The sequence below is a fragment of the Mirounga leonina genome, unplaced genomic scaffold, assembly GCF_011800145.1.
Source record: "Mirounga leonina isolate KUSES-001 unplaced genomic scaffold, KU_Mleo_1.0 Mir_174, whole genome shotgun sequence".
In the NCBI taxonomy this organism is placed as follows: Eukaryota; Metazoa; Chordata; class Mammalia; order Carnivora; family Phocidae; genus Mirounga; species Mirounga leonina.
Genome location: NW_023270451.1, coordinates 39,270,714 through 39,288,413, shown reverse-complemented (window position 1 = coordinate 39,288,413; position 17,700 = coordinate 39,270,714). Strand labels below are relative to the sequence as shown.

Sequence of the window (17,700 nt, the reverse complement as noted above, 5' to 3'; positions counted from 1 at the left end):
TGTAAAACAGCACTGATTAAAAGTGACAAGGAGCTGATTATTTAAAGTAACTCTGTGCTGAAGAAGTTCCTATGTAAACTGCATCTCTCCTTGCTGCCCTAAGCTAGCTTTCTCTTTGGGCATGCCCCTTTGTCTGTTCCTCACTTTCCCAATTTGTAAATTGAGGTGTCATTTAAATTCTTTTCTCTCTACTGGTTACATATCATGATCAGTAAACCTTCTCATATTATAACTGGTAGCATTACAGAACATTCTGTCCTTTACACTTATGTGGCTGCTTCAGTGCAGAAATTCCTAAAGTGAATTGTTAGGTAGCTATTTTTAAGATACATAAATAATAGGAATATTATCTAGATTTATTCAGTTTTGTAATTTAGTGATACAGTTCTGTGTAATGGGTTCTTGTGTTCTAAGAAAAATTAGGATTGTTTTAAGAGAAGTGAGAGTATGTTAAAAACATTATTTCCAAAGGATTTTTTATGATTTTAAATATCTGAGGGGCGCCTGGGTGGCTCAGTCGTTAAGCGTCTGCCTCGGCTCAGGTCATGATCCCAGGGTCCTGGGATCGAGTCCCACATCAGGCTCCCTGCTCAGCAGGAAGCCTGCTTCTCCCTCTCCCACTCCCCCTGCTTGTGTTCCCTCTCTAGCTGTCTCTCTCTCTGTCAAATAAAATATTAAAAAAAAAAAAATCTGAGTGACTTAAGTAGAGATTTTGTTTCATTTTAAGAATGGGGAAGAGGGTCAGTGATCTTTAGTAAAAGCAAATCAAAAGTAAATGTGAGGAAGATCCCACTGGAATAGGTGGTCTTTGCTTTTCCTGAGATTTTAAAACTAAATCAGCTAGGTGTAGAAGCAGCCAATGAGATCAGAAGATGGAGAAGCTGCCAGTAGTAATGGTAGAAACACTGCAAAGGGGAAGGAGCTCAGAACCCCTGAGGGCTGGTGGTTTCATGGGAAGGAAAAGGAAAGTCTCTTCCTAAACGGATAAAATGTGGACAGTCTTAACAATCCAAGTTCTTTGCAGAATTCAAGTGGGCATTTTATTCTACATGTATGTAGGCAGTGATATGATAGAATCCCCGACTTAACACATGGACATTTCTCTAAATTGGTGTAGGAGGTCACACTCAAAACAATGCTAAGAAAGAAGACAAATGTATCATCTATCTGGTTGGAATGGTTGATAAAGTATGGTTATATTGCATGTGTTTGCTGTAGATGAGTGTGTTCTTGCGATTTTTCTGTAGATTTAAACCTGCTAACTTTATCTCTGCAAATTAGTCTTAGACCTCAAAGAATGTGTCAGGAATTATCCAGAGAACTACTCCTGTAATCTACCCTTTTCTCCAGAATGGAATAAATCTTTGTTTTTGTGGATTTCAAAAATATGTGCTCGCAATTGCCTTTCCTCTTAGAAATACATAGGTATATAATCCTGTCTTGGAAATTTGGTATATATTTTTACAAACGTTGTAATTAAAGGTAATTATTAATGGGAGCTTTGTACTATTTTTAACTTAGTCTCCTCAAGGAATTCACCTTGATGTTAACCACAATATCGTCATCACTTTTAAGAAGCTTGGCACAAGGGCATCTGGGTGGCTCAGTTAAGTGTCTGCTTTCGGTCCTGGGATCCTGGGATCGAGCTTCCTGCTCAGCGGGGAGCCTGCTTCTCCCTCTCCCTCTGCCTGCCACTCCTCCTGCTTGTGTGCGCGCTTGCTCCGTGCGCGCTCGCTCTCTCTGTCAAATAAATAAAATCCAAAAAAAGAAAGAAACTTGGCACAGTACTATTATTTGATATGCAGTCTGTACTTAAATCTCATAGTTACCCCAATAATGTTTTATTATATAGCTGTGTTTTCAGTAAGGAATCCAGTTAAGGATGATACATTGCAGTTGTCATGTCTCTCTAGTCCCCTCTTTTTTTTTTTTTTTAGCAGGAGTCCATCCTATGTGGTGTCACTTACTGCCTCCCCCCCCCCCCCCCCCCCACTTGTTTTTTTATTTAGGGCATTGAAAAATCCAGGCTAGTGGTTAGAATGCCGACTAATTTGGCTTTGAGTAATTGCTTGTACATGATTAGGCTCAGGGTTGTACCTTTTTGGGGGACAGGAATACCTTCTCTGTGTCCCATGGGGAAGCAGATGATGTCATGTGTTTCATTGTTGGCCATGTTGTTTGATCATAAAATTAAAGTAATGTCTGTCTGATTTCTGCACTGTAAAGGTATCTTTCCTATCTGTGATTAAGATGTAATCAGTAGTACTTTGAGAACATGTGTCTTGCTCCCCAACATTCTTTCCCCCAGTGGGTTTAATATCCATTGCTGACATTTGCCCAATCTTACATTACTATTTTTATGTCCGTCGTCTTTTACATTTATTAGTTGGCAATGTTCTGTAAAGATAGCTTTCTCTACTTTCTGCTTTACGAGGAAAGATGTTTTTTTGTTCTTTACATTAGAATTACCCCAGACCTTTTGTGTTAGAGTCCATCCCCAAAGGCAGGAACTGGGAGTGAGACTCAGGTATTACTACTTTGGAAAGCTCTCTGACTGACTCCAGTGTGGAGGTAGCCAAGGTTAACACAGCTGCTCTGTTTACCTGGTTAAGGACCTGTGCCTCTCCTTGGACTTACATGAATCAAAATCTCAGTGGGAGCAGATGGAAGCTCAGAAATTTGTGATTTTGTAAAGGTCCTCAGGAGTTTTTCGTTGCCCATTCATTGCCAAACTGCTGTTCTGCAAGTAATGTTTACTGTTCTATGGAAGGTGGACTTAAATGTTGGAAAAAATATCAAGGGCAATGCACAGTAGACAATATTTGGGATAAGCATGAATGCATACCACTTAGGTATGTTACTCTTTCTACCTTGTATGGTGCTTTATTTTAAAGTGTGGGCAAGGGTGCCCACACCCAGGGTGCCCACCTGGGTGACTCAAATGTCCAGCTCTTGATTTGGGCTCAGATCATCACCTCAGGGGCATGAGATCAAGCCCCGCATCCGGCTCCATGCTGGGCATGGAGCCTGCTTAAGTTTCTCTCCTTAGGCCTCCCTGCCTCACCCCACTTGCATTCTCTCTCTCTTAAAAAAAAAAAAAAAAGGTGTGGTCAAAAACTTGCCCCCTTTTCTCTGGATCACCTGTTCTTACAACCCACAAATACCAGGCCAAAAACATCTATGAGATGCTGCCATATGTCTGTTTTCATGCCTCTAAATATATTTTGGCATGCTATGTGTATCAGGTTTAGCTTTGGCTCTGTGTTACAGGAAAATAAATTGGTTTAAGTGAGTTTTCCTTCTTCATCAGAAGAGGTGAAGGGTAGACAATCCAAGGCTGGTAGTGGTTGTGCTGCATCATCTAGGACAGGTGCTCCTATTGGCTTAGTTAGCATGCTGCCTCCCAGATTAGGATGACTGCTCAAGCTCCAGCCATTGAGTCTGATTCCAGCCAGCAAGGATGAAGGATAAAAAATCAAGAGCCACCTCATATAAGGACACTGACAATACCTTTTTACACTTCCACGCGTTGGTCATGTTTGCCAGAACATAACATCGGTTACATCTACCTGCAAGAGAAGCTGGGAAACCGTGTCTGTAACTGAAGAGATGAATAAATCTGTCCCACTGGATTTAGTAATATTACCTGCAAAAGGAATCTCGCAGAGCCTGGGAGGGTGCAGGTGAGCTTTTAAGTTCTCTCAAAAACAAAACCAAACAAAAACCATGCAAAAAAAAACACCCCAGAATAATCTAAATTGATTCTGGAGGAGAAAATTCGATCTTTCAGATTCCACTCCTACAGATCATTTTCACATCGAAACAAAGGGAAAGCACCATTTTCAGAGAATGTATTGTGTTTCTGGATACTAGGTAGAGTGAACTATACTTCCAAATAGCTGTGAGGTAATTTCCTGATTTACTGTTTTAAGGGAACGATTCTTTGACAAGTTTTGTTTTAGTATAGAACTTCTTGGTGGGGAAGTACTTAATTTGGAATAGCTTTGCCTTCACTGTATATTATTAGATTCGGTTCTTTGTCTAAACTCAGATCACTAATACTGTTAAGTCTTACCTAATGGTCACCACTTTTTGAAACACAAACTTGTTTTTAAAGGCAATAATTAAATTTACCAATTTAATTATTATACCAAGCTTTATCAATTTTTTTCTTACCATTTCTTTTTACATTCCTTTTTTTCCCTTTGGCTTCACTTTTCTTCTTGCTGAAGAACCTAGTATTGTAGGTCTGTGAGGGTCTGTGATGACATTTATTTAAAAACTGGGTTGGAGGAATAAAGGTTGGCAGGTGTCTGCTCTCACAGCACGTGAGGTTACTCTTCCACCGCAGCCTGGCACCCACAGCTGCTGATGAGAAGCTTGCTGGTCCTTAGAAGCTCTCACAGGGAAGTCGGTTACTTATTGAGGTTGACTCTTTAATCCTTGATGCCCTGTAGGTTAGCAGTGGATCTCTTTTACTTTAAGTGTATATTGCCTGGTAAGAAGTAGGTTTTGATGACTCAATGTTTCAAAGACTCTGACTCTCTTTTTATGTATTGCTTCCTCTCTCAGAGTTGTTTCATTTTTCTACTCCTGTTTTCTCACTGCTGCTTTGTAACATGAAAGGCGAATTGATGGACCTCGACTTTGGATTAATCCCTTGCTTCCGTTCTATTCCAGAACTTTGCTCACCCTCCCACCCCTCCACCCCCCCACAATGTATTCTAACTGGAACCTGCCAGGTGGATTTTTTCCTAATAGAGCCAGAGTTGGTTCTTCCAACAGACAAAAAGTCTCTAGTTCCTGCCTAGCAGCTGGCTCAGGCAGTACTTAATTGGCAAACTTTGAGTTTAGAAATGACAAGAAATGCGCCTTTCAAAAACGCTCAGACAGTAGGGAAGAGGCAATTGGCAGCTCCTGAACACAGCAAGAGCTGAAGTTGGCATAGCACAGAACAGCATCCATAGCTGAATGTTATTTCCTGACGTTCGGGTTGGCAGAAGTTAGCTCAAGTGCTGTTGTCTTCATAATTTTGATAACGTCATTGGAATCTTCCCAGAAGTCTCCAGAACAATAGTGTGATCTTACAATTGCAAACTTACTGTTTATCAAAGAGGCAAGAAAGATGAACATTTTCTTAGGTTTTTAGCTAGTTCAAGGTGCTCTTTAAGAAAAAATATTTTATGACTTGAAAGGGATTTTTTAATCTGTTCTCTTAGCCTTACTTCTTAGGATTTCTTATTGTAGGTACAGCTCTTTTGTCAGTTAAAAAAAAAAATTCAAAGTAAATAACTTACTGTATACACTTAGTAGCTCTAGGAGGCCTCGGTTTTACTTAGCTATGGGGAGAAACTTTCTGTGCCCTTTTTTTTTTGTTTTTTTGTTTTTTTTTTTAAAGTTTTCAATATTCTGTTCAGGTCATGGAGTTGAGTAAACTTAATTTCAGTTCCAAACTCAAATCCATTAAAACAAAATAAACAAACCAAAACAAAAAAAAAAACCCCAGGAGTATCTGTTGTACAAACCAAAGGGAAACACTGGCATCCTTCCAGGTTCCTGAAGGCTGGTCTTGATGGCTGGCAGGCAGGTCTCCATGCCTTTGTGATGTCTTCGATTCTGTTCCCCACAAAGTACATACACTTAACCTTACTGTTTGCTCATTCTTGTATCTCCTCATGATAGAGGATTAGGAATTACTCATTGGCAGACTTCACCAGTTATGCAAAACTTTCAGTTGAGCAGCTTTGTTCTTATGTTATTTCAAGCTATAACAGAGTCTGCCAAGAAGTCCAAAGGAAGTTTTGCCGATAGGCATCTGGCAGAAATCCATTGGGAAGCAGCTTGGGTCATGTGACCATCCCTCACCTCTGAAGATTTAGGAAGAAGGGTTCAGGATAATGCAGCGGAACATTAACCTAAATGCAAAGAATGTGTAACAAGAAAGGGTAATGCTAATGAGTTTTTTTTCAAGCTTGATCTCAGAGACTTAAAGTCACAGGTGCAAGGGGCTTATCATAACCCATTGTTCTGGCTTCTTAGTTTTGTAAAGAATCATCTCCGTATCCAAATCCTGGAAACATGGCTTACTATGCAGAACTCTATACAACAGTAATTTGTACCACAGAGCCAGTTTTGTTTTGTTTTGTTTTAAGATTTTATTTATTTGACAGAGAGAGACACAGCAAGAGAGGGAACACAAGCAGGGGGAGTGGGAGAGGGAGGAGCAGGGAGCCCGAGGTGGGGCTCGATCCCAGAACCCTGGGATCATGACCTGAACCGAAGGCAGATGCTTAACTGATTGAGCCACCCGGGCGCCCCCCACAGAGCCAGTTTAATGATTGTCAAAAAGGATAATTATGTGAGATGCCTTATATTCCCAGAGGAAAAGTTCCTTTAAAAGGGGGTGGGGGGATGGGTTAGCCCGGTGATGGGTATTAAGGAGGGCACACATACTGCATGGAGCACTGGGTGTTATACGCAAACAATGAATCATGGAACACTACGTCACAAACTAACGATGTGATGTATGGTGATTAACATAAGAAAAGGAAGTTATAGTCGGGGAGGTGCTCGGTGGATATGGAGTTGGCGTGAAGGGAGTTGGGTGCTGTTCAGAAATGTCTTCCTCAAGCCTGACTTCTGATGAGTCAACTTTTTATTAAGGTGCTGTTGCCAGGAGTGCACATCACTGCCCATCCGTGTGGGGCAGCACCTCTTGGTACGTTTAGTTTGCTGCTTTCTGATACTGCTTTTTCTATTTGACAGGCTTTGTTGTTCCTGTTTTCATCCCAGCACAGAACATTTTGCTGTCTGTATGCGGATTCTTTGTCTTCACTTTAAAATTTGGTCCCTTCGGCCCTTCTCTACTGACCACCCCTCCTTTTCCAAAGCCTCACACAACTTTTCAGTTTGTTCTTAGTCTTCGTATTGGATGTGTTCACTCCTACTTGATTCCCACTCCCGAAAAGCAACGAAAAAAGGCGCTGATGGCCTTTCATCGCTGTGTCAGAAAGATTATTTGGCTTTTGTTCAGCTTTCGTGGCGATAGCATAGCTTTGAGCTTTTCTCCTAGCAGAGTTGTCTTCAGTATCTTCGAGGCTAGGACACATGCCCACTCTGTGCTTGTGAGGCTCTGCAGCTTTCGCTCCAAGGATGCCTGTTAACATCGATCTTCTGAAGACAGAGAGAAGTTGCTCTCTGGGATCAGTCCTGGGAAAAGTGTTTTTTACTAAGCAAATGGATAGTTTTTCTCTTCCAGGCATACTCAATTATGCAGCTGATTTTCTTTTTTAAAATTAGCTGCTAGGAAGCTTAGTGCCAAATGTATACAAGAACAGCATTCCTGGCTTCATCTTTTATATTCGGGTCCCTATGCTCTTATTTCTTCGCCTCCTTTGTTTTACTTCTAGATTATGTGTATTTTCTGAGCAGCTCAAAATCTTTCTGGAACAGGCCCAGAAAACAAATAATTACACAGTCATGGCAAAATACAATGGGGCAGATCTGGACGAGTTACACATTGGGTTTAGTCTGATCATTAAAAAGGTCTTTATCGCTGTCAGGCCAAAAAACGAAAGTATATTATTCAGAAGAACATGGTATAGATGTTCTCAGTGAGATAAAATACTTAGATCCTATCTTTACATTAATCCTAACTAATTTTTTTTTTTTATGTATCAGTTTTGCTATAAGGACCAGAATGACAAATTAATATTAACATTAAGCACCATTTATGGTCAATGTCCTCATTAATTCAGTTATTAAAATAAGAAAGGCCTTAAACTGTCCCCTGGAATAAATGGTACTTGGTCATTACAGAACACACTGACAGGCTGTGAAGTACGGTGCTTTGCACACAGAGGCACTATTCTTAGGACTGGGAAATACTAAAAGAATGAACTAATGTTACTCGTTCAGTGTTCTTCACTGGTGAATAGCAACAGAAGTGATTTGGCCAAGCTGTGCAGGACAGGCCCCTGTCACAGATCTCCACAGTTCAGAGTTTAGTGGGAAGGCAAACCCTCTTCTGGTATATTTGTTCTAAGAGTGCTTATATGGAGATCAGGCAGGCTCCATGTAGCTGACCGCTGTATTAAGACCTGCAGTGTGTTATGACGTCCTGGGAAACACCAGGAATACTAAGTTGTAAAGAAAGTAGTACAGCTATTTATACATATGCCGAAGAAATAGAATCCAATGATTTTCCTCAGTAATATTTCCTGGAGTTGAATTTGGGGTTAACTCTTAACAGGAAATGGGAGGTACGTGTGGGTTACAGGTCAAGGAAGAGACTTAGAAAGAAGAGCGCGGTTCAGACGATTTTCATTTGTAGAAAACACGGCCTGGGGTCTCGAATCTGATGTTGTTTTTTTGTTTCATAAGTGTGAAAGGCGTGGTTCAAAATAAGATGATTTCCCCCTTTCTTGAATATATATTTGTTGACCATAAAATAAATGTATTAGTATGAGAATTTGGAAATAACCTGTCAGTTTTAAATGCTAATGCTCCGATCCAGCATTTCTATTACATAAAATCTTAGAAGTATTTGTATAGGGGCACAAGATTTATGTTTAGAGATTTGATTGCAGTGTTAGAGAAATTAGTGAAAAAATGGAAACCGAACTTTCTGTAGATCTTGAAAATAGTACCTTCAGATACAACAAAATAACTGTCAGGTAAAGATGAAGGAATTGTGAATTTCTTTCTTACACTTTTCTGTGATGTGGTTAATTTATTCTCAAGTGGAAACAAACACTGAGACTCTTAAGTTATAAAGTACCTTAAACACTCATAAGATGGGTGTGTGCTGATGAGACAACAAACCTGTTGCTGTCGGATCCTTGTGCTGTTGGAGCTTCATTTTTTGTGTGTGTGTGATTACAATTAAACTATTAAAGTTTTTGTAAATGTTTTTGAGGTATAATTGACATACAACATTGGTGTCGGGTACACATAATGATTTGATATTTGTATATATTGCAAAACGATCACAGTAAGTCAACATCCATAGCCTAGTGGTTTTTTTTCCTTGTTGATAAGAACTTTTAAGATCTCTCTTAGCAACCTCCCACTATGCAGTATAGTATTAACTGTAGTCATCAAGCTGTACATTACATTCCCATGACTTATTATATAGCTGGAAGTTTGTGCCTTTTGACCCTCTTTACATCATTCTTAACCTTTAGTTATCCCTTTTCTTCAAAATAGAGAATTTTTTTTAAAGTAGGTGGCTCCACGCCCAACGTGGAACTTGAACTCACAACCCTGAGATCAAGACCTGAGATTGAGTTGGATGCTCTACCGACTGTGAGCCACCCAGGTGCCCCCCAAATAAAGAATTTTTTTTTTAATATTTATTTATTTGAGAGAGACAGAGATAGAGAGAGCTCGAGCAGGAAGGAGGGGGAGAAGCAGACACCCCACGAAGCAGGGAGCCCGATGCGGGGCTCGATCCCAGGACCCTGGGATCATGACCTGAGCCGAAGGCAGAGGCTTAACCATCTGAGCCACCCAGGCGCCCCCAAAGAATTTTTAATGGACTATCTCTGATGCCATTTTTTGGACATTGATAATTAAAGGCTTAAGCTTTTGCCAGCTACACATAGGAAATTTCTTTTGACTCAGGAAGTCATACCAAGGTAGAGAGAAGAGTGGTACCACCAGGGAAGGCAGCACCTCCTCAGCTGAGAGTTCTCTTGGGCTACTGCGTGTGTTTTGTTTTGTTTTGTTTTTTTAAAGATTTTATTTATCTATTTGAGACAGCGAGAATGAGAGAGAGTACATGAGAGAGGGGGGAGTGTCAGAGGGAGAAGCAGGCTCCCCGCTGAGCAGGGAGCCCGATGTGGGACTCGATCCCGGGACTCCAGGATCATGACCCGAGCCGAAGGCAGTCGCTCAACCAAGTGAGCCACCCAGGCGCCCTGTTTTTGTTTGTTTTGAGAGCTCCAGTGGGGTAGGGGGAGAGGAAGAGGGACAAGCAGACTCCATGCTGAGCAGAGAACCCCACGTGGGACTTGATCCCAAGACTCAGATCATGATCTGAGCTGAAGTCAGTCGCTTAACTGACTGAACCACCCAGGCGCCCCTGGGCTGTTCTTAAGAGTCACTTCTGCAGCTCTGTATTACAAAGCATATCTATAACTGTTGGAAACACAGTTAATGTCCTTTTTTTCTTTTTTTTTTTTATTAAATAAACATGGCTTGAGAGAGAAGTCTATGTTTGAATGCTGGCTGCAACACTAATCAATATATGACCATGTACAAGTCACTTAATCTCTTTTGCTCAGTTTTCTCATTTTTAAAATGGAAATGCTGTTAGTTTCTATTAGTTGTACGGGTTGTGAGGTGTAGATGAGGTGATGGACCTCACAGAGAAAACTCACAAACTGTCACCACACAGGACTCCTGTATACCCCTGCTCCCTGATCATAGTTACCTTCTTCTTAAACTTGAATTTTGACCTCAGCATGCTTTTTACCCATCTTCCACCATGCTAAACACAAAGTAGCACTCACATGTTCCATGAATGTCTTAATTGGGATTCCACCATTCTGTGTGGACAGAGTGGGAAACTTTTTGTGTAACTTGATGATGATCAATTTTGAATGTTCAGAACCTTTGACTCAAGCAGTTTTACTTCTAAGAATCTATGTAGTAGAGGTATTTGTACAAGGGCACAATTTTTTAAACAAAGATTTGATTATAGCATTACATGAATTAGTTGAAAATTGCTAACTACACACACACACACACATAAACACACATGCACGGAGATGAGTCAGCAGTGGTGAGTCTAGCTGGACGACTGCCCTGTTTAATGGGATGAGTCAGGGCCATATGAATGAATGAATGAGATCCAAGCTGTATCGTTACGGTAAAAAAACAAATTAGAACATGTTATTTGGGGGTGCCTCAGTTGGTTAAGTGTCTGCTTTTGGCTCAGGTCATGATCCCGGGGTCCTCGGATCCAGCCCCGCAGCAGTCTCCATGCTCGGTGGAAAGCCTGCTTCTCCCTCTCCCACTCCCCCTGCTTGTGTGCTCTCTCTCTGTGTCTCTGTCAAATAAATAAAATCTAAAAAAAAAAAACCACAGACATGTTATTTGTAGCATGTTCCCATTCATTGACTATTTTGGCTTATTAAATCGATTTCTCCCCTGTCCTTACCTAGTTTCCCATGTCGTCTTTTCCACAGGGTTTGGTCATCCTGAGCATTTTGCCTGGAAGAATTAGACTTATTTGGGGTTGGTGCTTTCTTTTTTTTTTTAATTTTTTAAAATTTTTAAAAAGATTTTATTTATTCATTTGAGACACAGAGATAAGAGAAAGCACGAGCAGGGAGAGAGGCAGAGGGAGAGGGAGAAGCAGGCTCCTTGCTGAGCCAGGAGCCCGATGTGGGGCTCGATCCCAGGACCCCGGGATCATGACCTGAGCTGAAGGCAGACGCTTAACCATCTGAGCCACCGAGGCGCCCGGTTGGTGCTTTCTTTAAGGTAATTAGTTGATTATAGAAGTAACAGTTGTTTAGGTCAATGTAAATTTTTCCGATTTTTGGTAAATCCTACTAGACAGATTTTTGACATTTTCAGATTTGTTGACGTTGTATCTTTTTATCTTATATTTCCCCCTTTCTCATTTCAATTTTTTTTTTTTTTAAGATTTTATTTGACAGCGAGAGCAGGAACACGGGGGAGTGGGAAAGGGAGAAGCAGGCTTCGCAGTGAGCAGGGAGCCTGATGTGGGGCTCTGTCCCAGGACCATGGGATCATGACCTGAGCTGAAGGCAGACGCTTAACGACTGAGCCACCCAGGCGCCCCCATTTCAATTTCTTAACTGATACATAGACAAAAGGTTTTCCTTTAAAGAACCAGCCCAGCCTTTTTGTTATTTCCAGAGTTTCTGTTTACTAATATAGTTTTTAAAAATCTTTGCTTCAGAGGAAGGAAACTATAAAAACTACTAAAAAAAAATACCTACCAAATAGTGTGAGTAAACTGTGTCCTGTGGTGAACGGCCTTCTGTTAAGTGCGTGTCAAGGGACAAATGGAATGGCTGATTCATCCATACGTGGGTTTCTGCTGTTGAGCAGCATCTCCCCATAGACCTGTGGTATGGAGTGCTCCATGCTCTCTGGGCTTAATAGGGAGAAGATGGAGCTGATAATGCCCCTGGTAATTTTTGTGTTGGCAGAGTGGTGGTCATTTGGTGGACCAACATTAGGTAGCCCAAAATTTGTTCCACGTCCAGTAAAAATGAATGAGCCCAGTGCTCCTGTTTCCTTTGACTAAGATTTTCAGAAACTGCCTAAAATGATCATGTTCTAAAGATTTTCCTAGTTCCTGGGATGTTTGAAAGCCAAACTATTGACCTGTTTGTTTGAGACTTTATGAATTTAAGGAGGGTTTTGTAAATTAGAAATTAGACTGATGCTGTTTCATGGCTCTGTGTGAACATATTACAGTACTTGAGGGACAACTTGAGTACTTGGAAATGGAATTTATCGTATCCTCCATAACAGGAATTTAAGAAGGCTGAAGAGAGAATTCTGTGAAGTGTTTCTTACCAAGCAGTTAATGTGTACATTTCTTACTGCAATGTATCTTTTTTTTTTTTTTTTAAAGATTTTATTTATTTATTTGACAGAGACAGAGACAGCGAGAGCAGGAACACAAGCAGGGGGAGTGAGAGAGGGAGAAACAGGCTTCCTGCCAGGCAGGGTGCCTGATGTGGGACTCCATCCCAGGACCCCAGGATCATGACCTGAGCCGAAGGCAGACGCTTAACGACTGAGCCACCCAGGCGCCCTGCAGTATATCTTCTAATATCTCTATAAATCTTAGTTGGTAGGTGAACTTTTTAAAAAAGTGCATATTAAGTTAGTATATTCAATTGTGGTTCATCTTAAAATATTTCTTGGCATATATGGGAAATCTGTACCTGCCTCTCAATTTTGCTGTGAACCTAAAATTGCTCTAAAAAAGTCTTAGAAAATAAAAAATATTTCCTGGAGTAAATTTCTTAGAATTGACTTATCCTGGAAAGTATGTTTTTCTTAATGTTGTTAGAAAGTAAGCAGGTATTGAGGCAACTGGATGGCTCAGTTAAGCGTCCCACTCTTGATTTCAGCTCAGGTCTTGATCTCAGGGTTGTAAGTTTGGGCCCCATGGTGGGCTCCACACTAGGCATGGAGTCTACTTAAAAAAAAAAAAGTAGGCAAGTATTAATATATGAACATGTGCACTGCTTCTGCATTTTAGAACCTGTAGCTCACCAGTAACATCACTGAATCTTGGATTAGCTTTTTTTTTTTTTTTTTGGAACCCAGTCACTGTGTTCTGAGTGTCTGTTAGCCCTACAAGAATGACTATTTGAAGGGAAATGATTCAGGAAGGACATAGTTGGCTTGAAGTGGGAAGTTGAGAAGTGTATAGATAAAATCCATATTTGAAGAACCTTTGAGGAGGTAGCCTTAAAAATGTTTTCCAACGAACCATGAGAGACGATGGACTCTGAAAAACAAACAGGGTTCTAGAGGGGAGGGGGGTGGGAGGATGGGTTAGCCTGGTGGTGGGTATTGAGGAGGGCACATTCTGCATGGAGCACTGGGTGTTATGCACAAACAATGAATCATGGAACACTTCATCTAAAACTAATGATGTAATGTATGGGGATTAACATAAGAATAAAAAAAATGTTTTCCAATTTGTCCGTATGTTAAGTGGCAAAGGAAGGGCAGAGATGGGAGGAATAACGAACTATATGGGAAAAAATCTTACGCATTTTGCCACTAAAGTGAGAGTTCTCTTCTAATCCTGTCCTATGTTTGGGTGTGGTTGTGTACTGAATGGTGGTAGTAAGGTTTTACACAATTCAGTCCTATGTAATGAGACTCAGGAGTTCTTCCCTTTGAGACTAGTTCATCAGGTATGTGTTTATGAAGCAAAACCTACACCGATAAAGTGTAGACTTGGTGTCCTTGGATGCAGTTGTGTTCAGTGAGGTGTGGCCCAGAATTTCACTTACTTGTCAAGAATCTAAACTTTATGACTCTGACTTACCTTTTAAATCTGTAAATCAGTGACATCCTAAAGTTGAAGAAAACTGTAGAGAAAAGTGACCTTTTAAATTCAGATGCTTTCAGGATGAATAGGAGATGTTCTCAACTTCAGGTAAACTCTTATACCACACTACCGTATGAGAATGCCCCACCTCTCTGCCAATGATAATAGCCTAATTTTACCAAATACACACGTATGTCCTGTCTTTACAGCAGCAGTCAGAAACGGAGACTGTTCATCTGTTTATCCCAGCCCTATCCGTTGGCGCCATTATCGGCAAGCAGGGGCAGCACATCAAGCAGCTTTCTCGCTTTGCAGGAGCTTCTATTAAGGTACTGTTCTGCCGACCGTGGCTCTTAGTGCTTCAACGACAGTAGGTCACAGGAACATGAGTCATCCTGCCACTTAATAATCGAACTGAATGTGGCAGTCCATACTGCAGCTACATAGGGTGTAACAGAAAACCCTGAACAACAGCTTCAACAAAGTAAGTTGCCTTCTCAGAAAAAAGTAGTCTGGAGGTAAGCAGTCCAGCGCTGGTGTGGTAGTTTTGGCCCACTAAGTCCCTGGACCTAGGTTAGTTCTAGCTTATCTTCCCCAGGCATGGCCTTGGTCCCTCTTGGCCCCAAATGACAATATTCTATGCTCTCGGGGCGCCTGCGTGGCTCAGTCGTTAGGCGTCCATCTGCCTTCGGCTCAGGTCATGATCTCAGGGTCCTGGGATCGAGCCCCGCATCGGGCTCCCTGCTCCACGGGGAAGCCTGCTTCTCCCTCTCCCATTCCCCCCACTTGTGTTCCCTCTCTCACTGTGTCTCTGTCAAATAAATAAAATCTTTAAAAAAAAAAAAAAAATTCTGTGCTCTCACAAATCTGGGGTCCAGCCAGTTGGAGAACACGAAGAACCTTCCTCTTACAGAGATTTCTTACTAGCCACCATGAGATATTTTTATCTCCATTTCATTGCTAAGAAACTGCATCACAAGGCCAGACACAGCTGAAAGAGCAACAGGGAAATGTTAAGCTAAATATTTTATTATTACGGAAAGTGGGATAACAAGTATCAGAGGACAGTTAATGGTATCCACCAACTAGAGAATTGTGTGCTCTGAAGATTCTGTATTTTGATATGCTGAGAAACAATATGATAACAGAGATAGCTCATTGTGTTTTAAGGTATGCACAAACTGATAATGGCTTGATGCGGTGAAATTTTTCTTCAGGAAAACATCAGTCTAGTGGGGTGTTTTTTGTTAATGTTTTATAAAAAACTTTAAAAAAATTTTTTTGAAGATTTTTTAATTTTTATTTATTTGACAGAGAGAGAGACAGCGAGAGAGGGAACACAAACAGAGGGAGAGGGAGAGGCAGGCTTTCCGCCAAGCAGGGAGCCTGATGCGGGGCTCGATCCCAGGACCCTGGGATCATGACCTGAGCCAAAGGCAGACGCTTAATGACTAAGCCACCCAGGCGCCCCTAAAATTTTTTTATTTAAAGGAATACGGTACAGGGGTGCCTGGGTGGCTCAGTCAGCTGAGCCTCTGACTCTTGATTTCGGCTCAGGTCATTATCTCAGGATCCTGGAATTGAGCCCCATGTAGGGCTCCAAGCTCAGTGGGGAGTCTGCCCCTCCCCTCTACATGTGCACTCTTTCATAATAAATAATCTCTAAAGAAAATCTTAAAAAAAAAAATAGTACACAAAAAAGTTGGACTCACATGTTTATAGCATCTTTATTTGCAGCTATCGCCCAAGGGGAAGCAGCACATGTTCAGCAAAGGGCAAACAGATAAACTGTGGTCCACCTATACAGAGGATATTAAGAACAAACTATTGATAGATACATGTTGGTTGGATCTCATGTTACATGCTAAAGGAAAGAAGTCAGACCCAAAAGGTCGCATATTCTATGATCCAATTGTATGTAAAATCTGGAAAAGGCAGAACTATAGGGATAGAGAAAAAATTCAGTGGTTGCTAGGAACTGGAGGTGGAAGATAGGCTTGAATACAAAGAGATACCAGGAAGAATTGTGGAGAGTGACTGAACTATTTTTGATTGCGGTGGTAGTTATCTGCCTATGCATTTGTTACGAAAGAATGAATTTTACTGTATGTAAAGTAAATAGTTAATAAAGAAGCAAAACACAGAAATAGCCCTCATGTGCTCTCTTGTAGCAAAAGATAACAAAATACATGAACAGGAAATGCAGCCAAGATAAACAGTAAAAGGGAAAGAGATGGTAAAAGACTGAGGGGTGAACCAACTTCACTGTGCTACAAGTTTCCTGATGGAGTTAAAAATAAGTCTTTGACACGTGCAAGAAGAACCTAGTAGATTGGCTTTGGAAAAACTGCATATTTAGGTGTTCAGTGTTCTCTCTTTCAGGCTTTAGAGATTTTACAATGAGGGTAAAATGTTTTGTTTCCAAGAAAGTCTGAAACATGCATAATCTGAAAGATGCACCACCATTCTTAACACTTTGCTAGACTTACATATAAATTTCATATATGTACTTAATAGGCATATATTTGGTATTTGCTAATTATTTGTGTTCACTTACTGGACATTTAGACTGTTCCTAACTTACTCTGCACAAATAGTGCCGTGATGGACAGAGTTCTTTTAGCCAAAATGTTACATACAAACTTATTCTTTAAGGTAAGTCTATAAAAGTAGATTTGGTGAGTCGAAGGGCATGTGTTCAGGCTTTTCAGAGACTATAGCAATTTATACTCTTAACCTCCATGTATGAGTGCCCTTAGCCCCAGCCCTCCCCCCACCAGTATTGACAGATCTAGTCAGAAAGATAAAGAATGATATTTTTGTTCCAGGGCTTTCCTGTGAATAATTCTAAGAGCCTAGACTAAAGGGAAGTAATTACTTGCTTGCGTTATAGACTCAAAATTAGTGCCCAGCATAAAGTAGGAATAGTATTAGCGTGGCTGTAGGTTGACAGAGGAAGAGAGAAAAGATGACTCCATTAAAAATAAAAACATTCTTTGATTGTAAACGTGTGGGAAGAGATCTAGTAGACTACATTAGTAACTGACAGGGATCATAATGGTAGAATTTGGGGTAGTTTTTATCATTTTTTTGCTTCCTGTTCTTACATAATAATCATATATTTGGTAAATAGTAAGAATTTGCTTCTTATACACCATATGTCTAGCAGAATTTTTTCTTTTAAAACAACTACCAACTGGGTCCCCAAATCCTATGACTGCATAAGAATGCTGGTTTCCTCTCCCTTCAATAGCCTCTTCAACAGTTCCCCTGGCCCAGGCTTTTTGTGTGATTTCATATATTCTGCAAAAATAGAAAAGCCATTTACTTTCCTTCTGCCAAGTTAGTGCTAGTTTATTTCATGTTATTCTAACGAGCGTACTTCAGGGGAATTTACCAATAGTCTTAGATTTGTGAACATAGCAGTTTCTTGCACATACAGACCTGGGGTTCTGATGCATATGGGCCAAAGACCACACTTCGAGCACCACTGGTGTAATGATGAGGAACATGGGCAGTGGAGACAGATCCAGTTCTCCCTCCAGCTGGATTAGCTATGTGATCATGGATGGGCCAGGTAACTCAACTTCTTCAGCCTTGTTTCCCCTCTGTAAAGTACAGGTACCACCTCATTAGAACCC

The 17,700-nt window shown here is 40.8% G+C and overlaps 1 protein-coding gene across 2 annotated transcripts in view; it reads left to right on the top strand.

Annotated features, from left to right (window-relative positions):
• IGF2BP3 (insulin like growth factor 2 mRNA binding protein 3) overlaps positions 1–17,700 on the top strand; it is a 152,099-nt gene that overhangs the window by 129,733 nt on the left and 4,666 nt on the right. Inside the window, exon 11 of one of the 2 annotated variants that reach the window (XM_035020743.1) lies at positions 14,272–14,388. In XM_035020743.1, coding sequence (XP_034876634.1) covers positions 14,272–14,388 — 117 coding nt within the window. Of the gene's footprint in view, positions 1–14,268; positions 14,389–17,700 lie in introns of both variants that reach the window. The other variant, XM_035020742.1, reaches the window with a different exon arrangement.